This window comes from Salvelinus namaycush, chromosome 10 (assembly GCF_016432855.1).
Source record: "Salvelinus namaycush isolate Seneca chromosome 10, SaNama_1.0, whole genome shotgun sequence".
In the NCBI taxonomy this organism is placed as follows: Eukaryota; Metazoa; Chordata; class Actinopteri; order Salmoniformes; family Salmonidae; genus Salvelinus; species Salvelinus namaycush.
This window is the reverse complement of record NC_052316.1, coordinates 33,133,601-33,151,474: the sequence shown is the minus strand read 5'-3', so window position 1 is coordinate 33,151,474 and position 17,874 is coordinate 33,133,601. Positions and strand designations below refer to the sequence as shown.

At 44.6% G+C, this 17,874-nt stretch overlaps 2 protein-coding genes and 1 non-coding gene across 4 annotated transcripts; 1 reads left to right on the top strand and 2 right to left on the bottom strand.

Annotated features, from left to right (window-relative positions):
• Positions 1-3,952: 3,952 nt before the first annotated feature.
• LOC120054539 (divergent protein kinase domain 1A-like) lies at positions 3,953-6,167 on the top strand. 2 transcript variants are annotated; one of them, XM_039001980.1, is made up of 5 exons: positions 3,953-4,087; positions 4,295-4,402; positions 4,680-4,856; positions 5,151-5,366; positions 5,571-6,167. In XM_039001980.1, the coding sequence occupies exons 1-5, from the start codon at positions 3,974-3,976 to the stop codon at positions 6,165-6,167; spliced, it is 1,212 nt and encodes a 403-aa protein (XP_038857908.1). In that variant the 5' UTR covers positions 3,953-3,973. The 2 variants fall into 2 exon arrangements, with proteins under 2 accessions (XP_038857908.1, XP_038857909.1); XM_039001981.1 differs by lacking the exon at positions 4,680-4,856 and having other exon boundaries at positions 3,956-4,087.
• Positions 6,168-7,446: 1,279 nt separating this feature from the next.
• On the bottom strand, positions 7,447-13,052 carry LOC120054313 (60S ribosomal protein L5-like). The gene is made up of 9 exons (XM_039001727.1): positions 13,046-13,052; positions 12,075-12,202; positions 11,359-11,428; positions 11,076-11,191; positions 10,572-10,706; positions 9,685-9,887; positions 8,951-9,128; positions 7,893-7,981; positions 7,447-7,608 (listed from the first exon to the last, which is right to left on the bottom strand). The coding sequence occupies exons 1-9, from the start codon at positions 13,050-13,052 to the stop codon at positions 7,506-7,508; spliced, it is 1,029 nt and encodes a 342-aa protein (XP_038857655.1). The 3' UTR covers positions 7,447-7,505.
• Positions 8,224-8,321, bottom strand: LOC120055217. The gene has a single exon (XR_005477671.1). It is a non-coding gene; the product is annotated as a small nucleolar RNA SNORD21 (small nucleolar RNA).
• Positions 13,053-17,874: the final 4,822 nt, after the last annotated feature.

The window sequence follows — 17,874 nt, the reverse complement described above, 5'->3', positions numbered from 1 at the left end:
AGACGCGAGATTTCATCTGGAGAGAGAGGGGAGAAAGAGGTCAAAGCACAGGGTAGGGCAGTGTGAGCAGAACCAGCGGTGTCGTTTGACTTAGCAAACGAGGATCGGATGTCGTCGACCTTTTTTTCAAAATGGTTGACGAAGTCATCTGCAGAGAGGGAGGAGGGGGGAGGAGGGGGAGGAGGATTCAGGAGGGAGGAGAAGGTGGCAAAGAGCTTCCTAGGGTTAGAGGCAGATGCTTGGAATTTAGAGTGGTAGAAAGTGGCTTTAGCAGCAGAGACAGAAGAGGAGAATGTAGAGAGGAGGGAGTGAAAGGATGCCAGGTCCGCAGGGAGGCGAGTTTTCCTCCATTTCCGCTCGGCTGCCCGGAGCCCTGTTCTGTGAGCTCGCAGTGAGTCGTCGAGCCACGGAGCAGGAGGGGAGGACCGAGCCGGCCTGGAGGATAGGGGACATAGAGAGTCAAAGGATGCAGAAAGGGAGGAGAGGAGGGTTGAGGAGGCAGAATCAGGAGATAGGTTGGAGAAGGTTTGAGCAGAGGGAAGAGATGATAGGATGGAAGAGGAGAGAGTAGCGGGGGAGAGAGAGCGAAGGTTGGGACGGCGCGATACCATCCGAGTAGGGGCAGTGTGGGAAGTGTTGGATGAGAGCGAGAGGGAAAAGGATACAAGGTAGTGGTCGGAGACTTGGAGGGGAGTTGCAGTGAGATTAGTGGAAGAACAGCATCTAGTAAAGATGAGGTCAAGCGTATTGCCTGCCTTGTGAGTAGGGGGGGAAGGTGAGAGGGTGAGGTCAAAAGAGGAGAGGAAAGAAGGAGGCAGAGAGGAATGAGTCAAAGGTAGACGTGGGGAGGTTAAAGTCACCCAGAACTGTGAGAGGTGAGCCATCCTCAGGAAAGGAACTTATCAGGGCGTCAAGCTCATCGATGAACTCTCCAAGGGAACCTGGAGGGCGATAAATGATAAGGATGTTAAGCTTGAAAGGGCTGGTAACTGTGACAGCATGGAATTCAAAGGAGGCGATAGACAGATGGGTCAGGGGAGAAAGAGAGAATGTCCACTTGGGAGAGATGAGGATCCCAGTGCCACCACCCCGCTGACCAGAAGCTCTCGGGGTGTGCGAGAACACGTGGGCAGACGAGGAGAGAGCAGTAGGAGTAGCAGTGTTATCAGTGGTAATCCATGTTTCCGTCAGTGCCAAGAAGTCGAGGGACTGGAGGGACGCATAGGCTGAGATGAACTCTGCCTTGTTGGCCGCAGATCGGCAGTTCCAGAGGCTGCCGGAGACCTGGAACTCCACGTGGGTCGTGCGCGCTGGGACCACCAGGTTAGAGTAGCGGCGGCCACGCGGTGTGAAGCGTTTGTATGGTCTGTGCAGAGAGGAGAGAAGAGGGATAGACAGACACATAGTTGACAGGCTACAGAAGAGGCTACACTAATGCAAAGGAGATTAGAATGACAAGTGGACTACACGTCTCGAATGTTCAGAAAGTTAAGCTTACGTTGCAAAAAAAATAAAAAAAATAATAATAATCTTATTGACTAAAATGATATAGTACTGCTGGCTGGTGAAGTAGGCTGGCTAGCAGTGGCTGCGTTGTTGACTTTGTTTGAAAGTGTAGCTGGCTAGGTAACCTCTAACTGGCTAGGTAACCTCGACAACTTCTCTAAATTTCTCTAAACTACACAATTATCTTGGATACAAGGACAGCAAAGACAACTATGTAGCTAGCTAACACTACGCTAATCAAGTCGTTCCGTTGTAATGTAAGTTTCTACAGTGCTGCTATTCGGTAGAAGTTGGCTAGCTAGCAGTGTTAGCTAGCAGTGTTGACTAGGTAGGAGAACGGCAGCGCGGCGGACGAAAATAGCTGGCTAGCTAACCGATAATTACTCAAAACTACACAATTATCTTAGATACAAAGATAGCAAAGACAACTATGTAGCTAGCTAACACTACACTAATCAAGTCGTTCCGTTGTAATGCAATCGTTTCTACAGTGCTGCTATTCGGTGGCTAGCTGGCTAGCTAGCAGTGTTGACTACGTTACGTTACGTTAGGACGAAAATAGCTGGCTAGCGAACCTCAATAACTACACAATTATCTTTGATACAAAGACGGCTATGTAGCTAGCTAAGATCAAACAAATCAAACCGTTGTACTGTAATGAAAATGAAATGGTAATACTACCTGTGGAGCGAAGCGGAATGCGACTACTCGCTCCAACCCGGAAGTGCTGGGAGAGCATGAGAGGAGCTGGAGGAGCTGGAGCAGTTTTGCCTTTAAGAATGGGCAAAATCCTAGTGGCTAGATGAGTCAAGCTTATAGAGACATACCCCAAGAGACTTGCAGCTGAAATTGCTGAAAAATGTGGCTCTACAAAGTATTGACTTTGGGAGGTGAATAGTTATGCACGCTCAAGTTTTCAGTTTTTTTCAAAGTGGTCTTCAAAGTGGTAGGCATGTTGTGTAAATCAAATGATACACACCCCACCAAAATCTATTTTAATTCCAGGTTTTAAGGCAACAAAATAGGAAAAATGCCAAGGGGGGTGAATACTTTCGCAAGCCACTATATGGGATCACATGAAATGACATGATTGACTCAATGCTGGCTCGTACAGAATATATAGATGATATGTCTCTTGCTCTCCCCCCTCATTATATGACCCTCCTCACCTCAGTTCAGTGATTTATTGTTCTCTGTTGCAGTGGCCAAGTCAGTCTAGGAAGAACGAGTCACATGGTCTGTTCTCACAGATGGTTGCTAGACTACAACAAGCATAGATGCAGGCGCAACAGACACTGGGAACAAGACAGAAGGCCTCACCCCTCCTCCCTCCTTGGTCTGTCACTGGCTATGTCCCAAATGACACTCTATTCCTTATATAGTGCACTTCATTTTACCAGAGCCCTATGGCTGTATCGACTCCCTGTCCCCAAGCACACTCTGTTTCTCTCTCTCATCTCTCTCTCTCATGCTCTCCCTCTCAATAACAATAGTTATTACTCCTTTCACATGTTATACATTTTACAAGATCACCCAGCCCTTCTGGAGAAGATTAACACAGTAAGCAGGTTTAAGATGTCTGATTAGATAATGTCAAGCCATGAGGGGTCTGGGATTTACGGCAATCCGGCCAAATTTCATTGAGTGGCATTTAGATTTAAAATGGCTCTGTTTGCTGTTAGTTCCTGAGGAACATGGAGAAAGGTAGGATTTTCTGGCACAGCAAAATGCAATATTTTTTCCCCCAAATGCATTCTGTTGAAACTCACTCAAATCTAAATTGACATTAGTTTTTGAGGAAATGTCGTTTTGAATCTTGTTCTTTCTTTGAATCTTCACATCTCACAACCTGACCCTGTTTTAGAGCAAATTATGTCAGTGTGTTATCTGTTCATCTCTCACCTCATCTATTCTGCATGATTGTTATAATACTGAATCTCAGTTAAACTTTCATATTTCATTATGCACCCCAGTGAGGGAGCTATTCATTCATCCATTCATTCATTGGATAACTACACTACTGGTACTAGACCAGCCTGCTTATGGAAATGACTGGAAATCCCTGTAGTGCTCAGTGCGTCTCAACTTCACATTCGTGCTTCCTTGGTAATATGATTTATCATTATTGCAACATAAATGTGGGGCTATATTTAGCATACCTATCATACATTTTCTACATTCCATGATATTTACTCCTGTGGATAATCAAACTCACATTTAACTAAATGCTGTTTACACATCTTCAGTCTCACTATATCTGGGTCAAGTTCTGTTCAAGTATCATAAAGGAGGCTGTTCCACCTGAACTCTTCAAATAGGAATGCCCATTTATGTATTCTGATCATGATCATATTATTATGTAATGAAAGTCATCACAGCTCTCTCTCCCCCTCTATCTCATTATCTACGCTCTCTCTCCCTCACTCCCTTGCTCTCTCTATTTCAGGCCCGATTCTCCTACCTGCACATGAAGTATCTGTTCTTCTCGTGGCTGGCAGTATTTGTGGGTAGCTGGGTGGTGTATGTGGAGTACTCATCCTACTCAGAGCTGTGTCGTGGACATGAGTGCAAGAATTCCATAGTGAGTTCTCTATTTCCTTATATGAAATTAGTAAATTGATGGAGCCTCCTACTGGTTAAAAAAATACTATTCCTTCAAATACAGCATTCCAGTGTCAGCTTCCATATTGTATTGAAACCATCCTGTGAGTTACTATACAAACCAACACCATGTCTGTCTATTAGTTAGTTACAGTATACAAACCAACACCATGTCTATTTATCCAAGTGTGACAAGTACAGGAAAGGAGTGATCGACGGCTCGGCATGCAGAAGCCTGTGTGAAAAAGACACGCTGTACCTGGGGAAGTGTCTCTCTGCCAAGCCGAACAACCAGGTCAGAGCTGACTCTGATCCTAGTTCTACGGTAAATCTCAAAAGTCTTTCCTTTCCAAAATGTAAGAGGGAAGGAGAGCATTGGAGGAGAAGATCAAAGGATCTTCTCCTCCAATCCACCTGCATCTCACTTCCTTCTGACATTGGGCAGGTGGTGTGGAGAGAGGACATGAGGAATCAAGGAAGGACTTTTGAGATTCACCCATAGTGTTTAGAGCTACAGTGTTTCTGTGTCTGAGAATTAACACGAGCATGTTGTGGGTCTATGTGTGTCTCAGGTGTACTCAGGTGGCTGGGGGGACCTAGAGGGGGTGATTAAGTGCCAAATGGAAGAAATTCCTCATTATAACCTGGGAGCAGAGATGGAGCACAGGAAGGAGGCATCTCCCTTCAACAAGCCCACCAAGGGAACTTCCGTGGAGAAGTTCAAAGAGATGGTCCTCAGCCACCTCAAGGTCAGAATACTGTCATCTCATCCCAGTGTGATTCATTAGACTACCAGCTTTTATTAATAGGTTCATGTCTGCAACACTTATTTGAAGGTCTTCATAACACATTCATAATCCATACATTATGCATTTATAATCAGTGCACCAATATTTCATAAATGCTAATTGATATTTTGTCACAGTATTCACATTCACGTAACTTATTGCCATCTTTATTAGTGTGTTATGACTTTAGTGGCTAGCGTGTTCATTAATGCAGTTCTGTTACGAAGGTATCTCTTACCCCTTATTTCTCTTCAGACCAAGGTGGGTGAACAGGCCAACCTTCCAGACCTGGTGAGCCTGGTTTTCTCCGTGGCCGACTACAACAAAGATGGCCTCATCTCCTTGCCGGAGGCCCGCTCCACGTGGGCTCTTCTCCAGCTCAATGAGTTTCTGCTAGCAATAGTCCTGCAGGACAGAGAGCACACCCCTAGGCTCCTGGGCTTCTGTGGGGACCTGTATGTGATGGAGAAGGTAAACTAATAGGAATGCTCATTTATGAAGAAAAAAACCAGGGATTATTTTCTTCAGACAACACAAATTATCCAGTAATCATGATACATTGATTCAAATCATGAGTGTGATGAAAGTCATCACAGCTCTCTCTCCTCTGCCTCTTTCAATACCCCCCCATCTCTCTTATTCCCTTTTTCTCTGAACTTGTACATGATGGAGAAGGTGCCCTATGCTCCCCTGTACGGCATCAGCCTGCCCTGGGTGGTGGAGCTGTGGATCCCCGCGGGGGTACGACGCAGCATGGACCAGTGGTTCACGCCCTCCTGGCCCCGCAAGGCCAAGATCTCCATCGGCCTCCTGGAGCTCGTTGAGGATGTCTTCCACGGGACCTTCGGCTCCTTCCTCATGTGTGACATGAGCGCGGACGGCTTCGGTTACAACGACCGCCACGACCTGAAGGTGATGGACACTCACCACATTGTCCCTGAGGCCACCTTCCAGAAAGCCATGAGGGAGCGGCGGTGCGACACGGAAGAGGACTGTCTGTACGGTGCTGACTGTCGCACTTCCTGTGACCTCACCAAGCACCGGTGTACGCCAGAGGTGACACAGCCCAACCTGGCCAAGGCGTGCGGCGCACTGAAGGATTACCTCCTGAACGGGGCGCCGTCTGACATTCAGGAGGAGCTGGAGAAACAACTGTATGCATGTATCGCATTGAAGGGCTCGGCAGAACAGATGGAGATGGAACACTCGCTTATACTGAACAACCTGAAGAGTTTGTTGTGGAAAAAGATATCGCACACCAAGGACTCCTAATGAGGTGGAAACATGGGTACATCCAGACCCTGGATTTTAAAGTATTGATTGGAACTGCATTTCTTCCATTGTAAATCCACACTTTGGGAAAGGGTGGAGAATCAGGACACAGATGAACACTACTGCTGCCCCCTAACACCCTCTCCTCTAAGCTTTTTAGGGAACTATAATGAACAAAAATATAAAGTGTTAGTTCCGTTTTTCATGAGCTGAAATAAAAGATCCCAGAAATGTTCCATACTCAAATCTTCTCAAATTTTGTGTACAAATGTTTACATCCGTTTGAGCGTTAATCCAGCCACCTGACAAAACAGCATGATCATTACACAGGTGCACCTTGTGCTGGGAACAAAAGGCCACTGATCACACAACGCCACAGATGTCTCAAGTTGAGGAAGCGTGCAATTGGCATGCTGACTGCAGGAATGTTCAACAGAGCTGTTGCCAGAGGATTGACTGTTAATCTCTACCATAAACTGCCTCGGTCTTAGAGAATTTGGTAGTACATGCCTCAGGACCTCCACATCCGGCTTATTCACCTGTGGGATCATCGGAGACCAGCCACCCAGATAGAATTGCTGTCTGTAATAAAGCCCTTTTGTGGGGAAAAACTGATTGGCTGGGCCTGGCTCCCTAGTCGGTGGACCTTTTGTTTTTAACCTATGACTGCACCCCTGCGCAGTCATGTGAAAGCCAAATTAGTGACTAATGAATTCATTTCAATTGACAGATTATGTATAATTCAGTGAAATTGTTGAACGTCGTGTTTATATTTTTCAGTATATAGAGGGACAATCAAACCGTCAGGTAAAAATGCTCTACAAATTGAGGGGAAGGGGTAATTTCCCCCTTCATTTGTGTAATGTTTAGACTCATTGTACATTTCTAGCAAACAAAGCCAATTTTATTCCATTGTCAACATTTAAAATCGGCATTGAACACTTTGTCTATAGCGGGTGTATTCAAATCGAGCTAGGTCGGCATACTGCTGTTTTTTGTTCTACCAGATTAAATTGCCCCCACCTGGTGTCCCAGGTCTAAATAAATTCCCGATTAGAGAGAATGAATGAAAATCAGCAGTGGAACTGGATTGGAGGTCCATATTTGAATATCCCTGGTGGATGGTTTGAATCAAGAGACTAGCTAACACTTCAGAGGATAGTAAGTAAATCAGTTCCATGTCCAACTCTACACAATCTCAACCACTTACACAGTATGGGTAACACTTCAAACAGTAGCTTCTATAAGAGGGGTAAACCAATAACAGACAGAGGCTATATTCTTTTTCTGTAGATTTATTAGAACAAAGAATTGTCCCTACATCATTAGGACCAGAGTTTAGCTGTCGGCAGCCTCCTGTTCCTGAGCCCTGAGGAAGCTGGCCTTCTTCTGAGCAACGCGGTCTTTCCTCTGGGCCAGAGAGAGCTTGGCACGGTTCCACCTGGGAGAGACAAGCATGTCAGAATTATTACATTACGATGAATTTTAACAATGTCAGGGAACATGACTACAATGCCAAGGGCAGGGTTGGGAACAATTCATTAAGTAAACTGAAATGTGTTAAAATACAAAGAGGTAGACGGAAATGGAATTGACCCCAACTCGGACCATGATAATCTAGTCAAGTTTACCATCAGGTTTTAGTCATAACAGCATGAAAACCAACAATGCAGTAGTAAGTACTGCATTCCAATAGAAAATAGCCAAAATTGCTCATCAACTTGCCTCTTCTTCTTGACTTCTTTCTTGGGCTTCTTTTCGTGGACTGGGTTGTTACGAATGCCAGCATGGGCCTTTTTGTACATCTCCTCAACCTGCGAGTCAAGTGTGGCAAACATTAGTACCATGTAGTGGGTAAATAAAAGTCAATTCCACAGACCAAATGCATGTTAACACAACGGTACAGAGGCTCCTGCTGGATGCAGACTTGATTCAGTACGTATATAGTTTATACTCTACACACTTTTTACACATCCAGTTGATAGGAATGAGTTGGATGTCACATTTGTCAGTTGTATTTTAAGACTAGTACATATGACACAAATGTATTAACTGTGCTGCTCTCAGCCCCGTCTTGAAACGTTGATTACATCAATTTAGGAAAATGAAGGACCAACTACAATTTGCTCAGCCTCATGTCTATCATCATCAAGCAGCAGTTACTACATAGACTTATCGGAAAATTCCAAATCAACCCCTATCCCCTCCTGTAGATCAGAGCGCATTGAATAGATTGAAGCAATGGACAGTAAGTTAAAGCAGAATCCCAAACCAGGCCCTCACCCCTACCAAAACGTTTTGAGGACACTCTGGTGTCACGTGTTGCTGACACCTCCAAGGGCGACTTCCTAAGTGACGAGGGAATTAAATGAAACCATTAACTTCAGGACACACGGGTGACTTGAATTACGCAATTCATGTTCCACATTTAAATAGGGCTCCGTGAACACAAATGCAGGGCCAAGGGGAAGGGACTGGTTTGGGATTCAACACAACTTTCCCTTCAGAATTTATTTGCATCATAAGCTGATATGATCCCCAGTATGCTTACAGGCATAAGGCCTAAGAATTTAACAGAGAAGTAGTAGCTACCCATGCTAGCTCAGGTTTAGTTTGGTTCAGTGAAAACTGGGTAGAACTGGGTGTGTGATACAATCCCAAGTGGCTAATAGTGCAGATAAACAGGTAACCATCCAGCTGTGGTCTAATTTAACTAATAAGACATGTATTGGCAGGCACCTCCCGATACATCACAATGGGTTCAGGGTGAACTTTGAACTTTCCGTGTCAGGGGCAACGCCATTCTTGATGAAGCGAGAGAACTGCTTCTTGTATGCGTCCTCATCCTCCTCCATCAGATAGCTCATGTACTCGGACACATTGAGGCCCATGATGTGCTTGCGGTGGACCTCTGCATTGAACTCTTTGCTCTCCGCATCATATCCAGGGAAGCGCTTAGTGCTGGGGGGGAAAGGAAGGGGAAGAGGGGACAAGACAATGTCAACCCGAAAGGCACTACTGACCCAGTCATATTGACTTAGGATTATAGGCAGTGCACTAAGACCAATAATTTCACTAAGGCCATTTGAAATGATTGATTGCAGAACACCAAGAACAGAACATTTGGCTGCTTAACTACTGATTCACATTGCTCTCAGCCCCGTCTTGAAACAGGACATGTTACATCAACCTGGGCAAATGAAGGACCAACTACAATTTGCTCAGCCTCAAGTGTATCATCATCAAGCAACACATAGATCCTGGCAACATCAGAAGTACTAGCTTAGTCCCAGATCTGTGGGACATATACAAACAAATCTTGACCTGGGGATGTATGCATCATGTGCCTCAAGAGTAGGAATGCTGATCTAGGATTAGTTTTTCCTTTTCGATGACAATGAATCAGATTGTGGACAGGGGGAGCTGATCCTAAATCAGCACTATTACGCCAAGACACTTGATACATACAGCCCCTGGCTACAAAAACTTGTTCTTAAGCCATGGAAAGTGTAATTACCTGTGGGGGATGGACAGGCCTCCATCCACAGCCCCCTTCAGAGCTCCGAAAACCTTGTTGCCAGTGCTGGTCCTGGCGAGCCCTGCATCCAGGTAGCAGGTGAACGCACCTGGCTGACTGTCGATGCTCTCCACGTTGAACTCATCTCCAGTGACCTCCACCTGTCCCTCGTACACCTTGTCCAGGCCGAACTTGTTCAGCAGCTGCAGGGGAAGACAAAAACAGGATTAGAGAAATCTGTTGTAGTATTAAGCAAAGCTGACAACATTGGTAGGGTGTTCTCGCTCAGCAAGAAAGAAACACCATAGGTGGCTAAAGCAGAGGTCCTGTATGACTCAGTTGGTAGAGCATCGTGCTTGCAATGCCAAGATTGTGGGTTCCATTCCCAGGGTCACCCAAATGTAGAAAATGTATGCACGCATGACTAAGTTGCTTTGGATAAAAGTGTCTGCTAAATGGCATATTATATTACAGTCAGTTGCTAAACAAGTGGATCAAGTCAAACTGACAGGTTGGTAGAGCCTTTTGCATGTAACTGCCAATTCCTCACAATGAGCAAAAAGAAAAGCATGGTTCAATAGGATTGTTTGGCCATTCAGATACAGAACAGACATACTTCTCATGTATTACAGGGAATCATGGCATCTCTATAACAAACAATCCAGAACGCGATCCAGAGTTGTCAATATCTTAGAAATTAGTTCAAGGTGTAAAAGATTAAACAAGGTTTGAGGAAAGGAAATGGCACGAGCAATGTTGATAAAAGACAGCTTTCATTAACAGGGTAGAAACATAGAATACGCATTAACTAATAGTGCTGCAAACTGAACAAAACTATGGAGGGAGCCATCAGGTCAGAGCAGGTTGTGTATGAGAGCTGATCTTACCCTGCGGGCCAGCAGCAGACCAGTGCAGTAGGCTGCTGCGTAGTTAGTCAGACCCACGGCGATCCCGTACTTGGGCAGCTCGTGGGAGTAGGCAGCGCACACGATCATGTCCCCCTCTATCTTGGCATAGGCAATCTGGTGCAAATCACATAACACAAGAAATAATAACAATATAGTCTACAACATTTAAAGCATAAGCGCGAGTGTCGTGGGACATCTCAGATTATCTCAAAGCGTCATGTGACATGTGAGAATGATGGGGTCAATCTAGTTGAATTGAGCTGAGAATGCAGTTCCACATTTCTCTCAGTAGATTAAACTGGACTAGACCATGGTGCTCAGGTGGCAACAGAGTTGTGGGTTTGACTATAACATGGGCCACATGTGTAACTGTCAATTGTGTGTTACTGATGAATGTGTTACTGTCAACCGTAAGCTGCTTTAGATAAGTTTCTGCTAAATAAATGGTCCATTCTGGTAATTCCAGCATTTTCCCCATCTTACCTGGCAGACAATATCCCGGTTGGAGAAGCGGACAATCATCCTGTATTTGGGTGTGTTGTACTTGTTCTTATCTTGGATGACTAGGCGCTTACGGGCAAAGTAGTCAGTCTTTCCCTCTATGCAGAACAAGGATACCAAAGTCAGTGAGATGGAGGTTGATCAATGGAATGAATAGGGTCTTTAGTGTGAAAGGAAATATCAGGACAGTCATGTCATTTGCATACTTGCAACTCCAATCACATGTGCTAAAACAAATAATTTTGACAATTTAGAAATCCCTTACCTCGCCTCCTCCTGAATTTGACCTGGTACCTCTTGAAGTAGGACTTATTTTTCACCACTTTCACAAAACCCTATAAGACAGTAACGTAATTAGCATGTCGGTAAACCTACCTAGCTAATTGTCAACACACAAAGTAGACCTAACGTTACACATGCTGCACTGAAAGTGCATTTTATGTGGCCAAACTGTCAGACATTGTTTCACCAAGTCCTGTGCCCATCTTCGCTGATGGGCTAGCTAGCAGTTAGTTAGCACTACTTTGCGGTGTACAGCACAGGGATGGATTTTGGGCACTGACCACATTTTCCTATCCCGGTCCAAAATCTGTGCCATGCGATATGTGAAAAGACAATTTCGAACTAGTTGACCACATTTTCTACTAGCCAGCCGGTGTGAAAAGTACTAGCCTCGGGCTAGTTTTAATTTCGATCCTACTGACTTTGGCAACACTATAAACATGTTTATTAGCGATTCACATCACCGGACTTGATTACAGACAAAGTAACAAATCGCTAGGAAGATCCCTAGAGCTACAGGAAGCATGAATTGATTCAGGCGGCCATTAGGCCACGTTTGATAGACCCCCGTGAGAGGTAGCTGGACGGAATCCATCTTCATCTTTGGCTTTTAAAAACATCTAAAACATGTGATTGCACACAACACATATCTGATGTCTTATATATGTATGTATGAACATATTTTGGCGTTTTACTAACCATTTTCAGTCTTTTCTGTCTCCTTAACCAGGAGCCTGGAGTCAAAGACAGGGGATTTGACTCCGCTGCATTAGAAAAAGGAAGTTTGCATTGCGCATGTTGCGTAAATAGCGTGTAGCAGGATGTAGCTTTAGAGTAAGACAAATGCTACACTGCCCTCTACTGTATAGGGTGGACAATGACAATACCGGGTGATAAGATGTCTCCAACAACAGTACATGATAAAAAATGTGCATCACTGAGGGATTTTCCTTTGTGGGTTTGTAATAAACCCTCAAAGTACTTTTATTGAAGGCATTTGCAAAGTGTCCTACAACACAAATTACATCACACTGTGACTGTGGCATGCTGAACATCTACTGAATAAAAATAAACATTGCTATAGGAACATGTTAATAATTAAAACAACAGACCCAAATGATGTTGTACAGAAGACACATGGGACATCAAAGGGAGGGTTTCTCTGTAATTATGTCTGATTTTCATTCCATAGTAGACAGTATGGTGTAAGCAAGAGTCTTACTGATATGATAGAAATTCATATGATTTATATGTTTAAGGTAATGTTAAGATAATTTACATTTACATTTAAGTCATTTAGCAGACGCACTTATCCAGAGCGACTTACAAATTGGAAAGTTCATACATATTCATCCTGGTCCCCCCGTGGGAATTGAACCCTGGTCCCCCCGTGGGAATTGAACCCACAACCCTGGCGTTGCAAGCGCCATGCTCTACCAACTGAGCCACACGGGACCACGTGTGGCCGTTATAATGACTATAAATATTCCACCCTGAGACCATATGAAATTTATTAGAATCATAAAACTCTTATCTGATGATGTGTGTAGTTTTAGTCCGAATTAGAACAAGGACCTTTTGTTCCTTTTTAGTATGTAAGCAGGGTGCAAGTGGGAAACAAATGATCAGAGGATCTATCAACAGACGAGTTGTACTACTGTGTTCCCTACAGGACATTCTGTTTCCACCCATGGAGGGGAGAAACTGTTAGGCTTGCAGAAAATTATGAAACATGTTGCAGATTAAACAATGTATCTGTGTAGTGGAAAAACACAGACTGTCTGAGCAAGGCGTAGCTTAAGATTTGAACTTGTATGTGTGTGCCTAAGAAAATACCGAAAAACAATTAAACTGTGTTTGACTCGACCTGGCTAGAACTCTGAGAAACTTATGATAGGACAGGGAGTACTTCTCAAGGTTTCTCTATACTCGGGGGAATGGAACTGTCGGCTGGGTAGTGATACACAGGGGTGAGAACTCTGGAGAAGGATACAACTCACCTACTGTTCGTGTGTATGTATGTGCGTAGGATATCTACTGTTTGTGTGAAAGTATGTGCGTAAGTAAGGAGCAAGGTATAAAAGGGATGTTTTTGTATAATGGACTTCGGAGTGCTCTCGTGAATAAACGTTTTGACTATTGTAAGCTGGGAAATCTGTCTGTTTCATTTAAACCAGAACCTTACAAACTTTGGGTTACGGACTGAGTAGATTAATTGAAGTTTATGAACATTGATAACGAAATTCTCATAACACTTACGTCAGTGTTTTTTTTAGGACAGACGAGGGTGTGGCTGATATAAGAAATATGATATGTTTGTAAGCACTGGAATTTCCATGTTAAACCAGAAAAGTTTGTTTGATGACCTTTTGTTCTTATGTGGATCACGATAGTCGGCTCTGCCTTTAACCTCATTCTCACCTGTTTAAAAAAAGGCAAAAGTGCTTATTTTAGTCTGAGCTGGACAGCTGATAGTGAACCTTTATTTCAACATCTTCTGTCTGACATTGAATAGTCTCCCTGTCACTAATCTCCCGTGGGCAGATTCTGCATCGATTTTACTTCTGGGTTAACCGAGATTACTCTTTCACCCCCTCTGAGTGTGGCATGTTTGCTGTAATCCACTCTAGACAGCAACATTCCAGAACTTCCTGTGGAATTGATACTACTGTCAAAGGCAACAATGAGCCACAGGTGAGTTTGTGCTGTAGTGATTGGCTTCCAGTTCTTTGCAGTTACTCTTGACTTTAGTAGACTACAGCTAATAGGAACATATTCTTTTACAGAGCAAAAATAAACATCACAAGGTGTTATTATATTAACGCTGGTTTATATGTTGGATGAACAACGACATTTAAGAACATACAGCTGGCGGGTTATACATTCCATCGGCAGGATAGAACAGCAACCTCTGGTAAGACACGGGGCTGGGGCCTATGCATATATGTGAACAACAGCTGGTGCACGATATCTAAGGAAGTCTCAAGGTTTTGCTCGCCTGAGGTAGAGTATCTCATGATTAGCTGTAGACCACACTATCTACCTAGAGAGTTTTCATCTGTATTTTTCATAGCTGTCTACATACCACCACAGACTGATGCTGGCACTAAAACCTCGCTCAATGAGCTGTATACCAGCATAAGCAAACAGGAAAACGCTCATCCAGAGGCGGTGCTCCTAGTGGCCGGGGACTTTAATGCAGGGAAACTTAAATCAGTTTTACCTCATTTCTGTCAGCATGTTAAATGTGCAACCAGAGGGAAAAAAATTATAGACCACCTTTACTCCACACACAGAGATACAAAGCGTACAAAGCTCTCCCTCGCCCTCCATTTGGCAAATCTGACCATAATTCTATCCTCCTGATTCCTGCTTACAAGCAAAAATTAAAGCAGCAAGCACCAGTGACTCGGTCTATAAAAAAGTTGTCAGATGAAGCAGATGCTAAACTACAGGACTACTTTGCTAGCACAGACTGGAATATGTTTGGGGTTCTTCCGATGGCATTGCGGAGTACACCACATCAGTCACTGGCTTTATTAATAAGTGCATCAAGGAAGTCGTCCCCACAGTGATTGTACGTACATACCCCAACCAGAAGCCATGGATTACAGGCAACATTCGCACTGAGCTAAAGGGTAGAGCTGCCGCTTTCAAGGAGCGGGACTCTAACCCGGAAGTTTATAAGAAATCACACTATGCCCTCCGACGAACCATCAAACAGGCAAAGTGTCAATACAGGACTAAGATCGAATCATACTACACTGGCTCCGATGATCGTTGGATGTGGCAGGGCTTGCAAACTATTACAGACTACAAAGGGAAGCACAGCCAAGAGCTGCCCAGTGACACGAGCCTACCAGATGAGCTAAATAACTTCTATGCTCGCTTTGAGGCAAGTAACACCGAAACATGCATGAGAGCACCAGCTGTTCCCGGACGACTGTGTGATCACGCTCTCCGCAGCCGATGTGAGTAAGACCTTCAAACAGGTCAACATTCACAAGGCCGCAGGGCCAGACGGATTACCAGGACATGTACTCTGAGCATGCGCTGACCAACTGGCAGGTGTCTTCACTGACATTTTATTTATTATTTTATTATTTTTTATTATTTAATTTTTTTGCCCTTTTTCTCCTCAATTTTGTGGTATCCAATTGGTAGTTACAGTCTTGTCTCATCGCTGCAACTCCCATATGGACTCGGGAGAGGCGAAGGTTGAGAGCTGTGCGTCCTCTGAAACCGAACCAAGCCGCACTGCTTCATGACACAATGCACACTTAACCCAGAAGCCAGCTGCACCAATGTGTCAGAGGAAACACTGTACACCTGGCGATCGTATCAGTGTGCACCTAGCCCGGGCCCGCCACAGGATTCGCTAGTGCGCCACGGGACAAGGACATCCATGGGGGCGGCGCCAATTGTGCGCCGCCCCATGGGTCTCCCGGTCACAGCCGGCTGTGACAGAGCCTGGACTCGAACCCAGAATCTCTAGTGGCACAGCTAGCTCTGCGATGCTGTGCCTTAGACCACTGCAGCACTCGGGAGGCCCTTTCACTGACATTTTCATCCTCTCCCTGTCTGAGTCTGAAATACTACCAACATGCTTCAAGCAGACCACCATAGTCCCCCCTGTGCCCAAGAACACTAATGTAACCTGCCTAAATGATTACCGACCCGTAGCACTCATGTCTGTAGCCATGACATGCTTTGAAAGGCTGGTCATGGCTCACATTAACACCATTACGCCAGAAAGCCTAGACCCACTCCAATTTGCATACCGAACCAACAGACCCATAGATGATGCGATCTCTATCGCACTCCACACTGCCCTTTCTCACCTCGACAAAGGGAACACCTATGTGAGAATGCTATTCATTGACTACAGCTCAGCGTTCAACACCATAGTGCCCTCAAAGCTCATCACTAAACTAAGGACCATGGGACTAAACACCTCCCTCTGCAACTTGTTCCTGGACTTCATGACGGGCCGCCCCCCAGGTGGTAAGGGTAGGTAACAACACTTCCGCCACGCTGATCCTCAACACAGAGGCACCTCAGGAGTGCGTGCTCAGCCCCCTCCTGTACTCCCTGTTCACTCATGACTGCACGGCCAGGCACGACTCCAACACCATCATTAAATTTGCTGATGACACAACAGTGGTAGGCCTGATCACCGACAACGATGAGACAGCCTATAGGGAGGAGGTCAGAGACCTGACCGTGTGGTGCATGGACAACAACCTCTCCCTCAATGTGATCAAGACAAAGGAGATGAATGTGGACTACAGGAAAAGGAGGACCGAGCACGCCCCCATTCTCATCGACGGGGCTGTAGTGGAGCAGGTTGAGAGTTTCAAGTTCCTTGGTGTCCACATCACCAACAAACTAACATCACCAACCACACCAACACAGTCGTGAAGAGGGCACGACAAAACCTATTCCCCCTCAGGAGACTGAAAAGATTTGGCATGGGTCTTCAGATCCTCAAAAGGTTTTACAGCTGCACCATCGAGAGCATCCTGACTGGTTGCATCACTGCCTGGTATGGCAACTGCTCGGTGTCCGACCGCAAGGCACTACAGAGGGTAGTGCGTACGGCCCAGTACATCACCGGGGCCAAGCTTCCTGCCATCCAGGACCTGTATCTATGCATAGTCACTTTAATAACTCTACCACCATGTACATATTACCTCAATTACCTAGACACCGGTGCCCCAGCACATGACTCTGTACCGGTACCCCCTGTATATTGCCCCGATATTGTTATTTACTGCTGCTCTTGAACTATTTGTTATTCTTATCTCTTACTTTTGAAATATATTTTTTAGGTATTTTCTTAAAACTGCATTGTTGGTTAAGGGCTTGTAAGTAAGCATTTTACTTTAAGGTCTACACCTGTTGTATTCGGCGCATGTGACAAATACAATTTGATTTGATTTATATTGTATATATGATATTGTTTAGATTCTTTTTAATGATATGAAAAGTATCAAACAGAATTATCAAATGGGTCTATATTTAAGCAATCAGGCACAAGGAGGTGTAGTACAGTGGGGCAAAAAAGTATTTAGTCAGCCACCAATTGTGCAGGTTCTCCCACTTAAAAATAGAGGCCTGTAATTTTCATCATAGGTACACTTCAACTATGACAGACAAAATGAGGGGGAAAAAAACAGAAAATCACATTGTAGGATTTTTTATGAATTCATTTGCAAATTATGGTGGAAAATAGTATTTGGTCAATAACAAAAGTTTATCTCAATACTTTGTTATATACCCTTTGTTGGCAATGACAGAGGTCAAACGTTTTCTGTAAGTCTTCACAAGGTTTTCACACACTGTTGCTGGTATTTTGGCCCATTCCTTCATGCAGATCTCCTCTAGGGCAGTGATGTTTTGGGGCTGTTGCTGGGCAACACAGACTTTCAACTCCCTCCAAATATTTTCTATGGGGTTGAGATCTGGAGACTGGCTAGGCCACTCCAGGACCTTGAAA

What these genes read in the sequence shown, in the direction of transcription:
- LOC120054539 (XM_039001980.1), top strand. Translation starts at nt 3,974, where the DNA reads ATGAAGTATCTGTTCTTCTCGTGGCTGGCAGTATTTGTGGGTAGCTGG. An exon ending in ATGAGTGCAAGAATTCCATA is followed by an intron (nt 4,088 to 4,294) that starts GTGAGTTCTCTA and finishes TATTTATCCAAG; the next exon opens with TGTGACAAGTACAGGAAAGG. An exon ending in TGGTCCTCAGCCACCTCAAG is followed by an intron (nt 4,857 to 5,150) that starts GTCAGAATACTG and finishes ATTTCTCTTCAG; the next exon opens with ACCAAGGTGGGTGAACAGGC.
- LOC120054313 (XM_039001727.1), bottom strand. An exon ending in GACAGAAAAGACTGAAAATG is followed by an intron (nt 11,429 to 12,074) that starts GTTAGTAAAACG and finishes ACTGTCTTATAG; the next exon opens with GGTTTTGTGAAAGTGGTGAA. An exon ending in GGCCTGTCCATCCCCCACAG is followed by an intron (nt 9,129 to 9,684) that starts GTAATTACACTT and finishes TTTCCCCCCCAG; the next exon opens with CACTAAGCGCTTCCCTGGAT.